The following is a 22207-nucleotide window of genomic DNA, read 5'->3' as shown; positions in this document are numbered from 1 at the left end:
GTTAAGCCCCAGGACACCTCTGGAGTGTCCATTGAGGTGTATTTCTACCAGTTGAGAGGGGTTCCAAATTTAGGGCCCACCGACACTGGTAGATTTCTTCATCTTGGTATATCAAATACAAACATGCATTAATACACAGGTCTTCACAATATACACATCCAAAGGAATGCCGTATTATGAGTTATATTTAACATTTATTTAATGCACATATATTTGGCCTTCAAAGGGCCTGGGATCTAATTTTGCCCGGGGGCCCCAAAGGCTCTCAGTCCGCCCCTGTGAACCTGCACGTCAAAAAGAAAAAAAGAAAAATAAATAAATAGTTACTTGATGGGACCTGGCTCATTGCACGCTTTGCATTTCAAGGCCTGTGCTTGCTAATTTGTGTACCCTCACCAACAGTCTGGGCCAAAGATGGCTATCCATGGCTACATAACTTCTTGGTGAGCTACAAATCCCATCGTATACTAGACAGAGGGTAACATTTTATAAGCATCTGTGCAATAGAATTAGTGACATGAATGTGAGTGCTCTTCTTGAGCTTCACTTGGCTACGAATTCTGTGCATGTGCTTCAGCTCAGATTCTGAAATCGCTTGGCTGTGACCTACCTGGAAACTGTCCTCATATTACAGGAATGGGCCAGATGCTGCAAAGTAAGTTTTAACAAAGATCATGGCTATTCCTGAGATTGCATTAAGGACAGGTGATATTTATCGCTTAGATTCTCCTCGGACCTACAAAAGAGAGCTCTGGCCCTGAACACGTGTGGTCTATGCATCATCCCTTGTCTCTGTGTAAGTAGGTCAGTGTAGAACAAGATTAGCAGAACAATTGTGAGAATCTGGACAATCAGGAATTTGTGCATCTAGACAAGGCAAGTGATTGTGCCTGGCTTCTAGTAAACCTGTCTGTGTGCCATCTTGGTGTTCAGGTGATATAGGATCAACAAGCTGGCTGATACATTAATCTGTTGTGCAGTTGAGTTATCGAATTACGTAGATAATGCCTTAAACAATAATTTAGAAATTTTAAAAAGATACATTACAATTTCCTGCTAAAAGCAGAAAACAGACCCACAAAGGGATCCAACAATCCGGACTCTCTTGTGTATTAACTCTTTCCGTTCTAAATTGACACACTTTGGCACCAGCTAAATTAAATTGTTACTCCAACCTCCGTGACCACTTCTGCTTTTAGTAGTCATAGAGAAGTGCTCATAGAGGTTGGAGTCATGGAGGAAGGAAATGCTGCACAAGATGCACTTTTGTGCATAGTTACACCACTGGCACATGTGACTAAGGCAGCCGATTGTAGAGCACCTACAATTTAAAGTTTATGTCTCCCCTCCTCCATGTGTTCCCTTTCAGTTTCCCTATATTTACAGTTATTAGTTGTTGTTTTTTAAATAATCCCCTCCCTTTGTCCAAGCCATCCTCCACCTCACTCCTTCCCTCTCTAGCTTAGAGTGCGCGCATGCACTCAGAGCCTGGCGATTGTTCCAATCAAATGCTTCTCTATGATAGAGAAGTATTGGGGTCCTACTTCACCTGCAATTTCCATGCTATATTCTATGAGAAGCATTCCCTTCTGATATGAACGAGGGCTCAACGTTAATCAGGAAGGACAGCAACTTAGCCCATTTATGAAAGTACTAATTTCTCTTGAAACTAACATTTTCAGTTAACTCCTAAATCGCTTCAACAAGTAGAAACACATCAGGCGTTTGGAGTGTTCATTTAGTTGAGTGGGACATTAAATTTTGGAATAGGATCTTTAAAGAACAGTGATATCATCATGGGGCCTTAAGGCATTAATAATATATAGTCCTATTTCACCATTGTGGTTAAAATTCCTTCTTTGGAAGACTCTAATGAATATGACAATAGGAAAATATATGCTCCCATCATCCAAATTAATGCTTCATTATTGGTCTACATGGGCCCCTAAACTGTTAAAGGGTGTGAAATTATTATCTTTAGCCCCATTACATGCAATAACTAGTCTCACACAAGGTTTAAACTTGACTACATGGGAGGATAGAGGTATTGGTAAGGTGCACATGTTATATGATGAGTTAGGGATCAAATCCTACTCTAGTTTGCAGGCAGAGTTTTCCCTTTCGAATAAAGATGTTTTTTTCTTACTTGAGGATAAAGAACGCTCTGTTAGTTAACAAGGCGTCAAAACTAGATAGGGCCTCACTGGATCGGTTTGGTAATTTTTGTTTGAGACCTAACATGGCGAGCAAACCTCTTTCAGTGTGTTATAATGCCCTTTTATTTGTAAATGGTGAAGAAAAGCAGCCATATATGTTATTATGGGAACGAGACTTATAAAAAACGTTTGCCCTATCCAATTGGTATCAAGCTATAAAATTCACTAGACAAAAATATCACATAGCCTTACTCACTGGGAAGCTTATAGCACAGTTTTAATGCGTTGGTACTTGGTTCCTGCAAAAAAATTGCGAATGTTTGAACGTGCCTCTGACATATTCTGGAGGTGCCAAAGGAATAAGGGAACATTACTACATATTTTTTGGGAGTGCCCTCATCTTGCACAGTTTTGTAATAATATCAAACAAATTATACAAACCTTAACGAGTATACCGATATTAAACCATCCTGAGTTTTACCTTATACATATCCATCAATATTGGTGCCGAATAAAGAACAATTTAGTAACTATACTTATATTATTAGCTGCTAAAATAAGCATTGCTCAAAAATGGAAAAAGACAATCCCACCGAATATATTGGAGGTGTTAGAAAGAATAGATAGGACGTGCCAATATGAGAGAATAGCAAATAGAATAGAAGGCAGAGTACTCTGGCATGGGAAAAAGTGGCAAGATTGGTTAGAATATAGGAGCAAGGTATCAACACATACTAAAGTAAGCTAGATATGGGTCGATTGAGCTTCAAAAGAAAAGAAAATCGGGGGCGTGGCCTAGCAGCCGACTAAGATGGCAGCTTAACGAGCGAGCTCCCGCGCATCCACGCACAATCCCGCATCTGCAACAAGCATCGCAACCCCAAACAGCTACCTACATGCCCAACACAGGCACCGGAGTCACCCCACGCAGGAAGAAACGAGGGGACCCGCACGAATCATCGCCCACAGTGGCCGACATGTTTGCGGCCTCGCGGTCCACCCAGGCCGCCCAAGATGGCCGCCGGACGGGTGCACGAAGCTCCCAAACCCACTCTCCCTCCGCTGATGCGGACGGGAGACACCCGGACCGCGGCAGCGGAGACACCGCACAAATCCTGCAACAGATAAAGGAAGTTAAGACATACTTGGCGGGCGAAATAACCCGCAGCACACTGGACATTAAAGCCGAGATCCAGGCCCTGGGCGCCCGCACAGCGGAACTGGAGCAGCGCATGGAGGGGCTCGTACAAGGCCATAACTCTGTCATACAGCACTCCACCTCCCTAAACCATCACCTGCTGGAACTGGAAATGCAAGTGGAGGATCTCTCCAACCGCTCCAGACGGAACAATCTCCGCATCAGGGGCTGGCCAGAAGCACCACAAGAAGGCCCTATTGCACCCCTCCTAGAGGCGTACTTTAGTGAAATGCTGCCGGATATACCAAAGGCCCAGTGGGCGATGGATCGGGCGCACAGGGCTCTGCGGGCCCGGCGCCTAAACGCTGACGTGCCAAGAGACATTATAATATGTTTCCATTACTACGCCACTAAAGAGGCCCTCCTGCGACACAACAGACACCATGAATTCACTTACAAGGGCAAACCCATCTCCCTTTATCAAGATCTGGCCCCCAGCACACTACAGCGACGGCGGGAGTGGAGGCCATTAACAGACATCTTACGGCAGCATGAGATCCGCTTTACCTGGGGCCATCCATTTAAAATCGTAGCATTCAAAGCCGGAAAAACGCTCACGCTATCACCAGGAGGAGACCCGCGCAAATTCCTGCAAGACCTGGACATCGCTCCCCCGCGAGACTTTGCCTTACCGGGACCGGTTAGGCAGGCCCTCACACCTCTCCCACGAGACTGGTACACGGTTTCACTACGAGCTGATCAGGAGAACTAACAGCTGCGGCTAACATCTCTAGCCCTGTGGGGGCTCCCACAGGACTTAAGACTGCAATATCTGCAAGATGGACAGCTAAGTTTTCCCAATAGAAATGACATACCAAGCCTTATCATTTGGGGGGACAACAGGTCACTGGAAATGAGGCGGGGGGTTTGGGAGGGGGGGAGGGGGAAGAGTGACTCAGAGGGAACAATGTGATGTATAATGCTATATCTGATGTCCTGATGAAATACTGGAGTACATGCATTGATGTCTTCTAGGCCCCCCCCGGGGTTAAACACCCAGACACCAACCGCCTCCGCGGCAGCACGCGGACATGCAGCTAATGCGCATGAGGCCCAAGACAGGCCCTCGATACCTGGCGGGGACAGGGGAGTCATGGAACACACCTAACACACGAAGGAGGGAAGACATAGCGAGACAGGCACTGCCGAGAAGGGGAGGAGGGGGCCGCGAGGGAAAACCCCCCCTAAAAAAAAAAAAAAAAAAATACCAGGGGACCCAAGACAAGACCGAGGCCTACTCCTCCACATGACGCCCAGAGGACCCTGCACCCCAGCAGACCTTAGGGATCCTATACTAGGCAAAATACGAAACACAAACAACAAGGGGAGACCTCTGCTATACGGCAGGAGAAACACAGCCACTATACACGGAGCTCCTAATACAGCATAACCCCTACCAACCCATGAAATCACCTCAGACTAGGGGATTTGACTCTACGTTAGTTGCCTACCACACCACAGTGGAAAGCGCAGGGAGATCACCTAATCCGAGGGGTGAACTTTTATACGCCACTCGGAGGGGGTGAGCACCCCCACCTTAATCTGGCACAGGTTAAGACCAGATTATTACTGTATGTTTATTTCACTTGTTTATATATATGTTTATTTCTATGTTTTTTGAAGATGAGGTTTCTAGATACTCACCTTTTATTCCTTTCTCTTTTACAATCTCTTATGACAAGTACCGATCTCCAACTTACACGCTCTACCTGGATGCCGCCCGCGTCCCACGGGGAGGGGGCCCCCATGATTAACTCAACTCACTGGGCACTCCACGATACTCGGAGAACCAGAGGTCCCGCAATCTCAACTGCACTACTTATGCCACCACATGGCTCTTAAGGTACTATCGTTTAATGTTAAAGGCCTCAACTCCCCTAACAACACACCTAACACACGAAGGAGGGAAGACATAGCGAGACAGGCACTGCCGAGAAGGGGAGGAGGGGGCCGCGAGGGAAAACCCCCCCTAAAAAAAAAAAAAAAAATACCAGGGGACCCAAGACAAGACCGAGGCCTACTCCTCCACATGACGCCCAGAGGACCCTGCACCCCAGCAGACCTTAGGGATCCTATACTAGGCAAAATACGAAACACAAACAACAAGGGGAGACCTCTGCTATACGGCAGGAGAAACACAGCCACTATACACGGAGCTCCTAATACAGCATAACCCCTACCAACCCATGAAATCACCTCAGACTAGGGGATTTGACTCTACGTTAGTTGCCTACCACACCACAGTGGAAAGTGCAGGGAGATCACCTAATCCGAGGGGTGAACTTTTATACGCCACTCGGAGGGGGTGAGCACCCCCACCTTAATCTGGCACAGGTTAAGACCAGATTATTACTGTATGTTTATTTCACTTGTTTATATATATGTTTATTTCTATGTTTTTTGAAGATGAGGTTTCTAGATACTCACCTTTTATTCCTTTCTCTTTTACAATCTCTTATGACAAGTACCGATCTCCAACTTACACGCTCTACCTGGATGCCGCCCGCGTCCCACGGGGAGGGGGCCCCCATGATTAACTCAACTCACTGGGCACTCCACGATACTCGGAGAACCAGAGGTCCCGCAATCTCAACTGCACTACTTATGCCACCACATGGCTCTTAAGGTACTATCGTTTAATGTTAAAGGCCTCAACTCCCCTAACAAACGAAGGATGTTAGCAAGGGACCTAAAATCCAAGAAAGTAGACATAGCACTGATTCAGGAGACGCATCTCCCCAGGTCGGCGCCCACCAAACTGACTGACAGAACCTACACGACAGTACACGAGGCTCGTACACAACGCAAAAGAGCAGGGGTGGCGATCCTCCTCCATAAAAATTGTCCATTACACATCACCACCACCCAAGCAGATCCAGAGGGCAGATTTATATACATAGGGGGCACACTATACACCACCAAGGTACACATCATAAATGTCTATGCACCCAATGAGCCGGACCAGATATTTTGGACGAGCCTGGAGATGTTGGTGGCGGGGGCTGGGGGGGGGATTCTCCTTGTGGGCGGTGACTTCAACGCGGTGCCATGCCCGGCAATAGACAGAAGCTCGAAACCGGGCACCGTGAGATCGCAGGGCAGAGGGAGCCAAGACAAGCTATTACACACATTTTTAACTCACACAGGCCTCCTGGACGCATGGCGGATGCAACACCCGACTACTTCCGACTACACGTTTTACTCCACACCACACAACACTTATTCCAGAATAGATAACATATTCCTCAATGGGGCAGGGATGGCTAAAGCCCTTCACACGGACATAAACAGCATCACATGGTCAGACCATGCTGACATAACACTAACCCTCAGCAACCTTAGATATAACTCCAACTGGGCCTGGAAACTAAATACTAGCCTCCTAAGGGACACCACCACACAAATCACAACCCGACAGGCTATCACAGAATATTTTGAACTTAATACAACCCCCGAAGCAGACCCCACCACGGTTTGGGCAGCACATAAAGCAGTCTTACGAGGACACTTTATAAAAATAGCCACCCAAAAAAAGCGAGCTAACACAAAACACCTGCTCGAACTACAGTCAGCTCTACGCAAAACGGAGCAACAACACAAAGCCAACCCGACAGACTCGAAACTTAGGGAACTAAACGCACTCAGACACTCGATCAGAGACATCACACTGGAGGCGGTATCGCACTCAATACTGTGGTCAAAACAATTATTTTACGAGAAGGCAAATAAAACAGATACACTCCTGGCCAGGGTGCTTCGCCCGCGGCTTCGCGGTAAGGCCATAACGAAATTACGCACGCCAACCAATGAACTAGCTCAGACGCCTGATACTATTAATGAAGTATTCACGTCATACTTCTCCGGCCTCTACAGCCACGCCACCCACCTCCAGGCCACCAACACGTCATATATGGCGAGCATACATCAATTTCTCTCCGAACTTGACATTCACAAAGTGAATGGAGCGGAGGCAGCCTCTCTGAGAGAACCGATTACACAGACCGAAGTGGAGGCAGCTATAGCATCCCTGAAAGGTAATAAGGCACCAGGGCCGGACGGATATGACATTATAAGCAATTCAAAGAGACACTAGCCCCCCCTCTCACAGCCCTCAGCAACCACTTTATGCAGGGTGGGACTCCCGACAGAGACATGGCAACGGCAAACGTGGTACTCCTGCCAAAACCCGGAAAGGACGACACACTAGCCCCTAGTTACAGGCCAATTTCACTTATAAACACCGACCTCAAGATATTCGCAAAAATTTTAGCATCCAGACTCACTCCCCTACTCCCACGCCTAATTCATCCAGACCAGGTGGGCTTTATACCAGGCCGCCAACTATATGAAAACACACGCAGGGGAGTAAGCACGCTATGGCATATGGAGGAATCCGGGGCACCTTCTCTAGCGCTATCACTGGACGCGGAGAAGGCCTTCGATAGAGTACTGTGGCCATACCTGTTTGGGCTTCTTCGGTTTCAGGGGTTCCCAGAATCATTCGTAACAGCGATACAAGCACTTTATACTGACCTGAGGGCACAAATAGTCATAACGGGGGCACGAAAAACACCTTTCTCACTAGGGAACGGAACCAGACAGGGATGTCCCCTATCCCCTTTACTGTTCGCCCTATCCTTGGAACCCCTCCTGCAGGCTATTCGACAACACCCACACATCAAAGGCATTGAGATCAAGGGAACACCATTCACGGTCTCTGCGTACGCCGATGACGTCCTGCTAACGCTTCAGGAACCCATGACCTCCCTCCACCATTTAACGCTCTTACTGGAGCGATTTGGCAATATCGCCGGGTACAAAATCAACTATTCCAAATCGGTCGCCATGCCCTTCCATTTAGGACCCTCAGACGTAACACAAATACACAACACATATCACTTAAAGATCGCGACCGATGAGTTCATGTACTTAGGCGTCCGCCTCACTGCTAATACAACCAACCTATACGCCCGCAACTACACACCCCTCATTCGAACCCTCATCACAGAACTGGAACAGTGGGCGGACAGACCCATCTCCTGGCTAGGGCGCATAAACTCCATAAAAATGAATGTGCTGCCGAGGCTACTGTTCCTCTTTCAGGCACTCCCGATACAGGTAACTCGGGGGAACCTGACAAGCATGCAACGGGCGATCGACGCCTTCATCTGGCAGAATAAACGCCCGAGAATAGCACGCACCCTCATGTATAGACCAAAACCCAGGGGGGGATTAGGACTACCTAATATTCACACATACTATTTAGCAGCACAACTTACCCAAATCATACAATGGCACTCACCCCCTGACAGGAGACGATGGGTGGACATGGAGTCCCTAATGACGGATCAAGATCTCCCACAATTCTTCATATGGACGCCAAAATCACAAAGAACCATACTGCGTACCATGAACCCGGCCATACTCAACTCCATACAAATATGGGACCAAACCAACAAGAAATTCACCCTAAGCTCACACCCGTCCCCAATGAAACCAGTTCTCAGAAATAGGGCATTCCCCCCAGGGCTGAGGGCCCAAGACTATAAAGGGATAGAGGCCACAGGGCTACAACGCTACACCCACTTATATGTGAACCATAACATAGTTACATACGAGCACCTTAGCACCAAAGCCACTTTACGAACAAGAGACTATTTTAGATATATGCAAATCCGAGACTTCGCACTTACACCCGAAGTACGGAAGGCTGCCCTGACACCACTGACCTTTTTTGAAAAACTGTGCTACACTGAAACCACCCAAACTAAACTTATCACACTACTATATGACCATCTCAATGGGGCTCTAGACAGGAGGGGCACGCTACGATACACTGACCAATGGGAAGCCGACCTGGGGGAGGTACTGGAGGGAACGGAGTGGCAAGATATATGGGAGGCATGCACCAAAACCACTATATGCGTAACACTTCAGGAACAGTCCTATAAAACAATGTTTAGATGGTACATGACACCAGTGAAACAAAAACACATGGGATTAAGCCCCACAGACGACTGCTGGCATCTGTGTGGAGAAAGGGGCACCTACATACACATGTGGTGGGAGTGCCCGAGGGTCACAGCATACTGGCGCAGCATAGTAGAGCTTAGCTCACAAATTATGCAAAAACGACTGACGCTGGATCCGTGGGCGTGCCTGCTATCCAGACCTACAGAGGGCCTCCTCAGACACGAACAAAAACTCCTAAATATGATATACCTAGCGGCCCGAAGGGCCTTAGCACAACAATGGTCATGCCCGGACCCTCCGCAGATCTCTTTGGTTAAGACAAAGTTGCGAGACAACTACTTAACGGATAAATTAACCGCCCAGGTGCGAAACACTGTAACAAAGTTCTACAAGGTGTGGGATCTGTGGGAGCAGTTTGACACCTAACCACAACCCGGGACGTGGGGCGGCATCCACAAGCTAAATAGCTGTAACAGTGATTGGGATTCCCCCATCAACAACGGACACACCGGAACCCGAACGGGTGGTAGCGGCACCACTTCAGGACGGGTTCCTGGTCAAAACCAGGGCATAGGGCGCAGCCAGAAGAGAATGGCAACCCCTGTCTCTGGACCCTCAGGAGATCATCTTACGCTATCCTTTCCAAACTCTACTTGTCTCTAGTTCTTTATCTTTCCTCTCTACATGATCATCGAATGCAAGCACCCCAGACAAACGATCTGGCACGAGGAGTAACAAACTACCACTCACGGATAAGACGCAAACAGCAAGAGGGAATGGGGTTCTACTCCTGGGCCCCACAGGGACGCAGAGAGACCCTATCCCTACCAAACCTACCCCTCCACACTACTACCATTGTACATAGTTACTTGTGCTTGCCTACAAAACAGAAAATACCTGACGAAAACACACACGGAGTACATGATATGTGCATAATAACCGTATTAATCCATGTACTTTGCATTCTGTAACACAATCTCTGACACTGCGTTGTCACATGCATGAATGTATCTGCCTTATTGTGTATCATCTTGATCGTCAGACCAAAAATAAAGAAAAGAAAATCAATCGACAAGGAGAAATAGTTCGAATTTAAAGGGACACTATAGTCACCCAGACCACTTCAGCTCAATGAAGTGGTCTGGGTGTCAGGTCCCTCTAGGGTTAACCCTGCCTGATGTAAACATAGCAGTTTCTGAGAAACTGCTATGTTTACATCTGGGGTTAAGTCAGCCTCTAGTGGCTGTCTTCCGGACAGCCACTAGAGGCGCATCGGCAATGATTGAGGCATATTATGCCTCAATCACACAGAGCGTCCATAGGAAAGCATTGAAAAATGCTTTCCTACGGACACTTTGAATGCACGCACAGCAGTGCCGCGCATGTGCATTCGGCGCCGGTGACGTCAGACAAGGATGCTGACGTCAGTGGGGGAGGAGAGGTAAGGTAGCCCGGCGGGGAAAAAGAGTGAGTAGCTGAAGGGGTTTTAACCCCTTCAGCGCCGCGGGAGGGGGACCCTGAGGGTGGGGGCACCCTCAGGGTACTATAGTGTCCCTTTAACTTATTGTATCTTATGCAATGATAGTGATTTCTTTTTGATAAAAAGCTATGGGTTGTCAATAAGAAAGTAATAAGGTACAAATTGATAAGATGTTTATGTTTAGTGATTTTTCGATGGTGTGGTTATACCGCAATTGTTGTATATTACACATACACACACGCACACACTAACATCACACACACAGCACCCTTACACACACACAGCGCCATCACTCACACAGCGCCCTCACACACACACAGCGCCCTTACACACACATACAGCGCCCTCACAAACACAGCACCCACACACACAGCGCCCGCACACACAGCACCTTCACACACACACAGCGCCGTCACACACACACACAGCGCCTGCACACACACACACAGCGCCCGCACACACATACTGCGCCTTCACACACACAGCGGTATATGTGTGTGTGTGTGTATATATATGTGTGTGTGTGTTTTTGCTTTAGGGTGCTTATACAATAGGCTGCGCACGCCTATGGTGCCGGGCTTAATTACTTATACATCAAGATAACTGTAAGTTTATCTTATGGTTTCATGTAAGATGCAATAGGTCGTTCAAAGTTACAAGGAGCAATGTGCATATCGGTGTTCCTCTGGAAGAGTTTGCATGCAGAAAGCACCAATAATCTACACATAATTAAAGGGACACTATAGGCACCCAGACCACTTCAGCTCATTGAAGTGTTTTGGGTGCAGTGTCCCAGGTCCCCTAACCCTGTAATGGTAATTATTGCAGTTATTGATAAACTGCAATAATTACCTTGCAGGGTTAACTCCAAAGGTTTTTCATTTAAGTCTTCAAGTGCCACCGGGGTGCGGGTGGGGGGCGGGGGAGCTGCAAGGGGGGGGGGGGGGCATTCTAGGTCACTACACTATTGTGCTAGAAAAAGAGGGCACAGATTCAGAGACTAATCAGTGAGAAGCCTCTGCTTATTTCTCTATGTAGAGACTGAAAGTATCTTCCCATTAAAAAGGAGAGGACTTGCAAAGGCTGTAGTTATAAAACCAGCACATTTTGCAAGGTCTATTTAGATATACCTACAATGACTACATGCATGTATTCCTTGGCGGTATATCTACTATCTTTTTATTTTATTTTTTTTACTGTGGAATGTTCTACCATTACTTCCTTCCTTCGATTGTGTAGCACCAATGTCTATTCACACATGTTCCTTATTTTTACAAAATGTTTTCAAAGGAAGATGACAGAGAATGCACAGGTTATTTAAGTCTTGTATGAAGAGCACACCATGTATACGCAGGCACTGAGACAGAACTTGTATGGCCCAAGGAAAGCATCGCTCCCACTGTGTGGTCACATAATGGCTGCTGGTCTAGGTTTATACAGTTACCATATAATTAATGAAGGTATTCATAACAGACTGAAGGTAGACAAGGGAGCTCCTTACAACACACGCAAAAGACGTAGATAGTTATAGCACTCTTTCATTATTTCTAGTGTTGTTAATGCTTTGCACAAATCATGACAAATTATGACAAATAAAATCAGTCTTGTTTTAAATGGAATTACCAGAGAGGAAAACATTAAGAAATGGGTAAAAGGGGTGGCCAAGAGCTTGAAGCGGACGGTCGCATGGCCGCAGACCTCCGGGCCTGAAAACTGAACAACCGAGATTCACGGGTTCCCACACCCAACAAAAACTAGCCGAAAGTGTGCCTAAACTCTACAAGAACCAGATGGGTCGCAAAAATAAAAAGGCCAAACCCGATAGCCCCCTCCAGAACAGGGATATCGGGGAGCTGTGGCGGAAAGCGCATGAGGCAGCAGAGGCCAAGATGGCGTATCTACACGGGGGCTGCTCCGACTTTACAGAGGGCTCCTCAGATGAGGAAGGGAGCGCATCCATGGTGGTTAAACCAGCCCCAGCGACAACACAGGCGCCGCTTCGTGCGAAAACCCCCACACCAGTAACTATGGAGGCGATTGGGGAATTAATGGCGACCCACCATGAAAGGATCGCGGCCGATGTGGCCCTCATAAGAGGAGACATAAAGGGCATAACGGCGAGGTTGAGAGCGGTGGAGGCCTCCCACACTGACCACACCACCCAACTTGCAGACCTCCAAGCGGCGGTCCGGGTACTTCAACAACAATCCTGGCGGCATGAACAACAAATCTCCGCACAGAAAGACAAGAACCGCAGGAACAACTTAAAAATTCGAGGAGTCGCCGACTCCATACCAGACGAAGAACTGCCACATTTTATCAGAAGGCTCATCGCCGATCTGCTGACCCCTAAAACGGCGAAAGCAATCGCACCGGAAGGTCTCTTCCGCGCTCCGAAATCAGCGAAGGCCCCGCCGACTGCCCCGAGGGACATGATAGTCCAGTTTCAGTCCGCCAAAGACAAGAGGGCGGTGCTAGAAGCCACAAGAAAGCGAGCCACCTACCAATTTGAAGAGATGAACATCACCTTCTTTGCAGACCTGTCCGGCGGGACACTAGCCTGGAGAAGATCCATGCAGGCATTTACGGCCCTGCTTCGGCTACACCAAATCAGGTACCGCTGGGGACCCAGCCGCACCATACATATTGATAAAGGGGACTCTAAACACATCATACGTGACATGCAAGAGGCGGTGGGGATATTGGGCCTTCTCAACTTGCCCGCAGGCTCACTCACAATCGCGCCGCACCCAACAGACTGCACAGCCACACTTGGAGGTAATGCTGTGAATGCCCCAGAGTTTGTCCCCCGCGGGAGGCCTTCGGAATCCAGCGCCAGGGCTAACACTTGAGGATGGACTCATACCCATACGTACTCTGTGGATACTGCACAAGTCCGCAATATGTGCTGAGTGACTGACACTGAAACCATAGTTACACATACGTTACTTTCTCAACTCGCATTTTTTGAGTTTTGTCCCCCCTTTTTTTCTCCTTATTGTTTATTTTTCATTTATTTTTCTTTTATTTAATATGTGTAAACCATCATTAATGTCATGACTCTCAGATTTTGAGCTGCGCAACTATTCACCTAAAGTACATATAGGTCTAGGCCCTACAATAACTGTGTCTCCAGCCTGCATGCCCCATGAGACACGATATACATAAAGTGCACCCACGAAGTCCTCAACGAGCCGGGGAGTAAATGTAGGCACACGCATCCGGGGTGTACCACTCGGCGGCACGGAACCTGTACCGGGAGACATAGCATACTTCAGGCAAGATAGTAGGGAGAGAAGTGACACACTAGGTACACGAGGCACATATATTCCCCCTCCCCCCCGCCTTAAGAATCGGCTGACCTAGCCATGCACAACATACTTTACCACTTGCTCCTACTAGCGACATAACTTCTTTGTTTTAATTAAACACTTGCTTTAACAAACGGCTCACTCTAACAGGGCAAACTGACACACATGAGGGTCATTACTCCTGATCCGAACAATTGCCTTGCAATATATGTAAAGGGGGTCACTGTCATACCATACGTAGCCTACCCAGCATATTCTTCCCACGACGAGGTGCTAAACTGACCCCAAACGGAATCGCACTCACTATAGCCGTGTCGAGCAACGTACACCTAATTTACTATACTTATTATACCAATGCTACCTGTTATCTCTGTACGAATTCTCATTTAAAAAAAAAAAAAGTGCTGTTTTGATCTACTTCGCCATACTATGTTAACTTGTTTCGAAAATGCACGCAGCAGCTGTTGTGGCCCTGTATGCCTTATTGTCTTTTTTATGCACAATGAAAATAAAGAATTAAAAAAAAAAAAAAGAAATGGGTAAAAGGGGGGTTTAGGAGGGGATTCTGCACCTTCTACAGAAATGTATTATGTGAAGTAGGGGGACTGGGGCAGGAGGTCTGCCTTCTTGCCCTATTTCTTTGCTCACAGCACAATTTTAGAGACAAATCCATGTCATCAGAAACTTTAGGGCTGTATTGGAAAACATGTGGTTTTTAAGTGTCCGTTATAAAAATTGTGTGCACACCCCTTCCCCCCCCCCCTTTCTGACAATGGTGATTATTTGCTAAACACAAAAACCATAAACCGACATCTGAATTGTAAAATTTAGGCCAAAATAATTGATTTGAAAAAAAATCTCTAACTCACCATTAGTCAAAAGTTTGGCTAGTTCAGCCTACATTTTGCATTTCTGTTTTCAACCCACTAAAAAGTTCCCTTTACTGAATAAACCCCAACATGATTTATACATTAGTATGAGCAATGTGTTCAGATAAAGTAAAAGGCAAAGTTCAAAAATAAATTCAGTGAAGAATGGGGAAACACTGAATAAAGTGTTACAATCACCTTTACATGAGATTGACATATGGTAAAGGGGTACAATGACAAAGTAAAAAGTGTAAAAAGGGTAACACCTAGGAGAAAACGGACCTCTTTTCTAATGAAGTCTGTTTGCGTTTTATTTGTTTTATAGTTATGACATTTACATGCACATTAACTGATTCTGTGTTCATATGGTATGCACATGCACTTGGCATGAATCTCGATATTATGTTGCATGCATATGAGAGAACGCTGTGTAATTATGGTACATACTTGGACGCATCAATGCTGTTTATTAAGGGTACATGCATGTCTTTGGGGTGATGTTTATTTATGGGAAATGCATACACATAGGGTGGTGCATTGTGTATATTGTATTAGCAAATACAGGAGTAAAGAGACACCAAGAACAAACACTTTCAAATCCCATTTTAGTTGAGAGAGCTTTATCTATTATCTATTATTGCCAGAGACAGAAAAATCCACTCTGCTAATGTAGTGATCCATAGGCTGTGTTGTACCTTTCATACATACTGTTTGTACGGTACTTACCAATGGCAAAGTCTTTCTTTCATGGTGAGAAGGACTCGTGATAGGCTTCTTTTGCTGCGAGGAGTGAGCACAGTGCTTTCGTGGGTGTTAATCGCCTCCATTATTTTTTTTTAAGATCCAATTCTACAGTACGGAGAAAGTTTGAAAGTGCTAAAGGCTTAAGGACGCTGATATTAATGCACAGCCAGCGTCCATGCTAAATCATTAACCTCCCGTCTGCATGGATAAGTGGATATGGGTTTAAGCTCTTGCAAAGAATATCCTTTTCTTCTTAGTGACCAGATACATTGACCTGATTAAACAAGATAATCAGTAACCAAACGAAGACTGAGCTTGCCTCCTTATCTGGGGATGGTGACACCTATTATATGTTTATATGCTCTTAATAAAACTATTTGTACCCAATCAGTAATACCTAGCGTTAAAGCAAGTCGATGAAAAAATTTGAGCACAGAAAAAAAATGCTTAACTTTCATTAACAACACAAAAAAAATTGAGAATTGTTACTTATCTTTATTGCAGTTCAAAGTTGAATTAACTGTGCTTGTTCTCCAGGACTGAATTGCTCCATTATTCCAATTCCTTGTAGAGTAGAATCTTGTAATTCTAGATGTTCTAGGAATTTAGTGGCAGGGACATATCAAAGGACACCTGTCACCTCAAAAATATTTTTCAATATTATCATCTTTTCATCAATTATTGAAAGATTTTATTTTTTTATTGAAGTATAAGTTTTAAAAAAAGAGAAACTCATGCTTATCTTTAGTAGATAACAGGACCCTTCAGCCATATATGTGCATCTTGGGTCAAGCAGTGTTTGAAAACCATCAGTTTGTGTCTATGCTCTTCCCTGCTTCTGTGGATAGAGTGAAGCAGTAGAGCCATACTGTTACTGTTGTATTTCGAACACTGTCTAGTCACAGTCATGGAAAACATCCGAACTACTGGGAAATATTTCTTGGAAGTATGTATTAGTGCATCATTACTTTATATGCATTCTCCCTGGGGCGCATCTAGGAATCACAGGTCCATGGTACAAGAATCAAAGAAGGGCCGATCTTACCGCCCCCATGCTCCCCCTATGTAATACAGTTCCCATGTTAGATGTGTGTGCTGGCTGAGTGTGATTGTTCGGGGTTGGCTGAATGTGAATCTGTGTGGTCCTTGGCTGTGATTGTGTTGGTTCGCGGAGTGCAATATTTATTGTGGAGTTTGCACAGTGTGATTGTGTGTCTATGTGTGACTGGCTGAATGTGATTATATATGGGGTTTGGCTGAGTGTAATCCCCCGTGCTGACGCGATCATCAGTGTATCCTATACTCCCCCAGCAAGTGTCTGCTGGGGAAAAACACTCAGTCTATGGCTTTAGATGTTGTGTGCCACTGGCACACATTTCTAATGTTGAGGATTTCATTGACAGGTAGAACAGGGACCATATTTGCAAAGAGCTTTAAAATAAAATCCATACATAGCACAATGTACAGACAGAATTTACTGCTCTTTAATACACACATATTTTATATACCCTCTGATATAATACACATGTATTAATAATACATGCATGTGTATTTATAATGTGTGTATGCACAAACATATGTACATACATAAAACAAATATATTCAAATTACTACAAATCAACGGAACTGAGTGAACTGAACTCAACTGAACTGAGTAAAACTATTTTTTAAAATTAATTATTTTTTTAAATTAAAATGTAATTAAATAGTGCCAGGAATACAAAGCTGTATTCCTAACACTATAGCCCCTCCCACATGCCCCTCGCAGCTGGATCTTTACTCCGCTCCCTCTGGTGTCCTGCATGGCTGCATCGAGCAGGCGCTAATGCGCATGTGCGGCACATGCTGCACGCACATTAGACCTCCCCATAGGAAAGCATTGAATCATTTTCACAAGACCTTTCACAACATTTGAGACCTTTGGGAGCAGTATAATGTGTGACACGTTCTCGCACTTGCACAAACCTTTGTATACGGTGAGGTGGGGGGGGGGGGGGGGGGAAGGGGTGGGCAGCGCTGTGTCTTCTGGTGCCATGGGTTTGTTCTGTTGTTTCTTTTGTCTTCTTTTTCTCAATTGTTCTCTTATTTTTCCACGTCATTATGCTATGTATGTTCTCACAAGCTACATGTATGCAATATTCTTTTGACTTATTTTATTATTTGATTGCATGCTTCCGAACAAGAATTCAGATTTTTAAGTATATGATGTTCTTTACTCGAGTTTCAAATTATGACACCTTATCTCCCAGTTTATCGAGTTCCTCAGAATGTAATACCTGTGCTGTAACAACATAATCTGTGTATTTTGTAACATGGCATTCTGTAATGGGATTGTTCTTTGTACTGTAAAAAAACGGAATCATACGCTACTATATGCTTAACTAGGCAGGGTTCATTGACGTTTAATTAAATACCCAGGTGTAAAATAACAAAAAAAATATACAGGGGAACTCTGTAGGTTATATGAGAAATGTTTCATCAAGATTTTTGCACAACCCAATATTAGTCCTAGGTATGATTGGAGAGTGAAGTCTTCCTGAATGTGGAAGCTTGGGTTAATTGGACAAGTGTCACGGTGTTAGTATGCCCTACAATGCAGAACTTAAGACAACGAATAGAGACTCATAGAATAGATGTATTACCGAAACTTTGAGTGACCGGGCTTACGTGCAAAAAGAGAGAAATCATAGTCAAATATTAGGCAAAGTCAGAGTGACAGACTAAACATATATACTTGCCGGTGGTTTCAGGAACACAGAAAATCAGGAAAACATATATACTAGTCGGGTCAGCATTACAGAAGTATTCAATATCCAGAATCAAGGTCAATACAAGCAAGATATAGGAATGCACTAAAAGGGTACTGAGAACAGAAACCACAAGTAATTGGGGCCAAAATACTTTAAAAAGTGTAAGGGGCTTACTGGTATTGGGTCACGTCACATCTGCGACCCCAAAACGTGCAGGGATAGGGTCACCAGGGTAATAAGAATAATGAGGGACCAGAAGTGATGCAGTGTGCCTTGTGTCTCTTTAAGGACACACTGTGTGCGCGCACAGCATTCACTATGCTGTCTGGAGACGGGCTGTGTGCAGGACTCACCAGATTGACAATCACAAACTGCAGGAGAAAACCAGAGTGCTGCGCCACAACAAGGAATTGTGACTAACCAAGAAGTGACATAAAGGGCCACTGCAAGGGTCACTTTGCATTATTCAAAAGTTGTTGGTGCACAGTGTACCCATGTGCCAAATGTTGGCTCTTTTGCAGTTGAGAAATAAATACTGCGTGAATCACTTTTATGGACATATGTCTCCGACTTGGCTTCTGCTAGGACCATAGTTTTATTTTTTGTATGGTCTATAAATGATAAACTTTTGCTTATCATTCACGTCTGGACAATTATTCCAGTTTTGGCTTACACATTGATTGCTGGCACTAATTGTCAACAGGTTTGGCAGAATAAGCCGTCATTTATGCAAGCAGACTGGCTCCAAGTAAAGGTGAGCATATAAACAAAAAGTTTCAATATTCTTTCCGTTGTATATCGGAGATACTGCACCATATTATTCTCCATTTTCTTTCCATTTATATTTATATTATCGGAGGATATGGGGTTTATCTCCAGAAGTGGTTTTGTTGCCGTCAAAATAGCACAATAGAGGTTTACACGTTCAGAGCCATATCGTATAAAATAAGACTCTTCTCAATGTGAGCATAACTATACCCACACCATTTTGCACTATATTTAATATAAATAATATTGCACTATTTTTCTTTATTTATTTCATATATACTGACTGCAAGAAGTAAGTCTTTATAGTGTATTTTTTTTAGTACTCCCCTCTCCCTTTAGTGTTTTGTGGCACATCACCTAAACACCGAGGTAAGTTTCTGGTTTTATGCCTGGATGTATATATGTTAAGGCTGTGGCCTGTACTTGTGGATGGCTTACCCGGCCTATTTAAACATGGGCAACACTTTTATCTAGGTCAGGGAGTTACCTAGGTGACCAGACTACTTTTGGTTCCCCGCTCCGTCCACGCGCCTAAAAATTCAAACGGAGCATTTCTTGAGGCCAATTGACTTTACAGGACACCATGGCTTATTTAGAAGCTTCAGAATCATAAGTACAGAGAATTACATTCTACCCATGCCCGGCCTTATTAGGCCATTTTACTCACATGACTGCATTTGTCCATTTGGCAATATATAAATCCCTTTTTTTTTCGCTCTGTGTGGCCTTTGTTACTACGCCCATACATACTTATCTTCCCTTGTTCACCTCTCTGTATTGCCTTTGATTCTATACAAAGTTCCTCCTCTGTTGGCCTAGTTCCACACCAGCTCGTACTCAAAGCTTAGTTACAGGTTGCAAACATCCCGTCCACTGTGTGGCCAGTTAAACAGTCAGAAATAAACATGTTTGCTGCTCCGAATCATAAGGCACATTTCACATTGTTCAGCCTGCCACAAATTCAGCCCTAATTTGACCAATTCATACCATGGGGACATACTAAAGGAATGACAGATTGGAATGCCCATAGACTTTAACAAGGCAGTGGAATGCCCATAGAGAATAATGGAAGTAAAAGGAATGCCCATAGAGAATAATGGAAACAAAATATTTCAATTAGAGATGTAACTATTAGACATATGAAATAAATCTTTTGCTACAATACTCTCCAGATTCAGTGTTATTTTTTTAAATTGAGATTAGGTGGGATTGTTAATGTTTTCTATGGAATGACAAGGGTGAATGACAAAGAGAATGCCCATAGACTAAAATGGGAAGTAAAATATAAACTCCATTACAGGCAAATCCGTGTTACATAGCAAATTATGCTTTACCACAGGTGTTCCCCAAGTACAACAGTAGATTATTAAATTAAAAGTAACTGGGATTATAGCTCTTTTCTATGGAATGACAGTTAAATTATACAATGGAATGCCCATAGACTATAATGGGAAGCAATATGTGACTTGGAATCTGAACCGTGAAACATATCAAGTAAATCTTTTGCAGGCTTACTCTACGAGTTCAGTGGCAATTTTTGAAATAGAGTTTAAATGGGATTATCATTGTTTTCTATAGAATGACAATGGTGAATAACTAAAGAGAATGCCCATAGACTATAATGGAAGGCAACACATAAACTCATTCACAGGTAAATCTGTGTTATGTAGCAAATTCATCCCTAGCACAGGTGTTTCCCAAGTACAGCAGTGGATTATAAAATTAAAAGTAACTGGGATTATAGCTCTTGTCTATGGAATGACAGGTAAATGATACAAGGGAATGCCCATAAACTATAATGGGAAGCAATATGTGACTTGGAATCTGAACCGTGAAACATATCAAGTAAATCTTTTGCAAGCTTACTCTACGAGTTCAGTGGCAATTTTTTAAATTGAGTTTAAATTGGATTATCATTGTTTTCTATAGAATGGCAATGGTGAATGACTAAAGAGAATGCCCATAGACTATAATGGGAGGCAACACATAAATTAATTCACAGGTAAATCTGTGTTATGTAGAAAATTCATCCTTAGCACAGGTGTTCCCCAAGTACAGCAGTAGATTATAAAACTAAAAGTAACTGGGATTATAGCTCTTTTCTATGGAATGACAGTTAAATGATACAATGGAATGCCCATAGAATATAATGGGAAGCAATATGTGACTTGGAATCTGAACCGTGTAACATATCAAGTAAATCTTTTGAAGGCTAGTGGGGGCCCCAAAGTAAAATAAGGGGGTTGGGACCTATTGTCCTCCCCCCGGCCCCCACCCATGAGCGGCGGGTGGAGGCCCTAAATTACAATGGGGGTGACCTACTGTACTCCCCCCTGGCCCCCACCCCTGCGTGGTTGGTGGGGGCCCTAAATAAGATTGAGGGGGGCCTACTGTCCTCTCCCCCGACCCCCACCCCTGCGTGGTTGGTGGGGGCCCTATATAAGATTGAGGGGGGATATCTACTATCCTCCACCCTCGGCCCCCACCCCTGAGCGGTGGGTGGGGGCCCTAAATAAGAATAAGGGGGGACCTACTGTCCTCCCCCTGGCCCCCTCCCCTGGCCCCCTCCCCTGTGTGGTGGGTGGGGGCTCTAAATAAGATTGAGGGGGGACCTACTGTCCTCCGGCCCCCACCCCTGAGCGGTGGGTGGGGGCCCTAAATAAGAATGAGGGGGGGACCTACTGTCCTCTGGCCCCCACCCCTGCGTGGCGGGTGGGGGCCCTAAATAACAATGAGAGGGGGGGAACTACTGTCCTCCTGCCCCCCTGGCCCCCACCCCTGAGTGGCGGGTGGGGGCCCTAAATTTAGAATAAGGGGTGGGGACCTATTGTCCTTCCCCCCGGCCCTCACCCCTGCGCGGTGTGTGGGGGCCCTAAATAAACATTTACCCCCTGTCACCCCTCTCCTCCCAAAAAATAACCCCTACCTACCCCTCCATCCTAAAAATAATGAGGGGGG

At 45.0% G+C, this 22207-nt stretch overlaps 1 protein-coding gene across 1 annotated transcript in view; it reads right to left on the bottom strand.

Moving 5' to 3' along the window:
* The window catches only part of SLC35F2 (solute carrier family 35 member F2), a 55550-nt gene extending 39755 nt beyond the window's left edge, over positions 1 to 15795 (bottom strand). The window contains exon 1 of the mRNA XM_063444913.1: positions 15714 to 15795. Within this exon, the coding sequence (XP_063300983.1) occupies positions 15714 to 15736 (23 nt within the window). The 5' untranslated portion in view covers positions 15737 to 15795. The remainder of the gene's footprint in view (positions 1 to 15713) is intronic.
* Positions 15796 to 22207: the final 6412 nt, after the last annotated feature.

This window comes from Pelobates fuscus, chromosome 1 (genome assembly GCF_036172605.1).
Source record: "Pelobates fuscus isolate aPelFus1 chromosome 1, aPelFus1.pri, whole genome shotgun sequence".
Lineage (NCBI taxonomy): Eukaryota > Metazoa > Chordata > Amphibia > Anura > Pelobatidae > Pelobates > Pelobates fuscus.
This window is presented reverse-complemented; position numbering and strand designations above follow the sequence as displayed.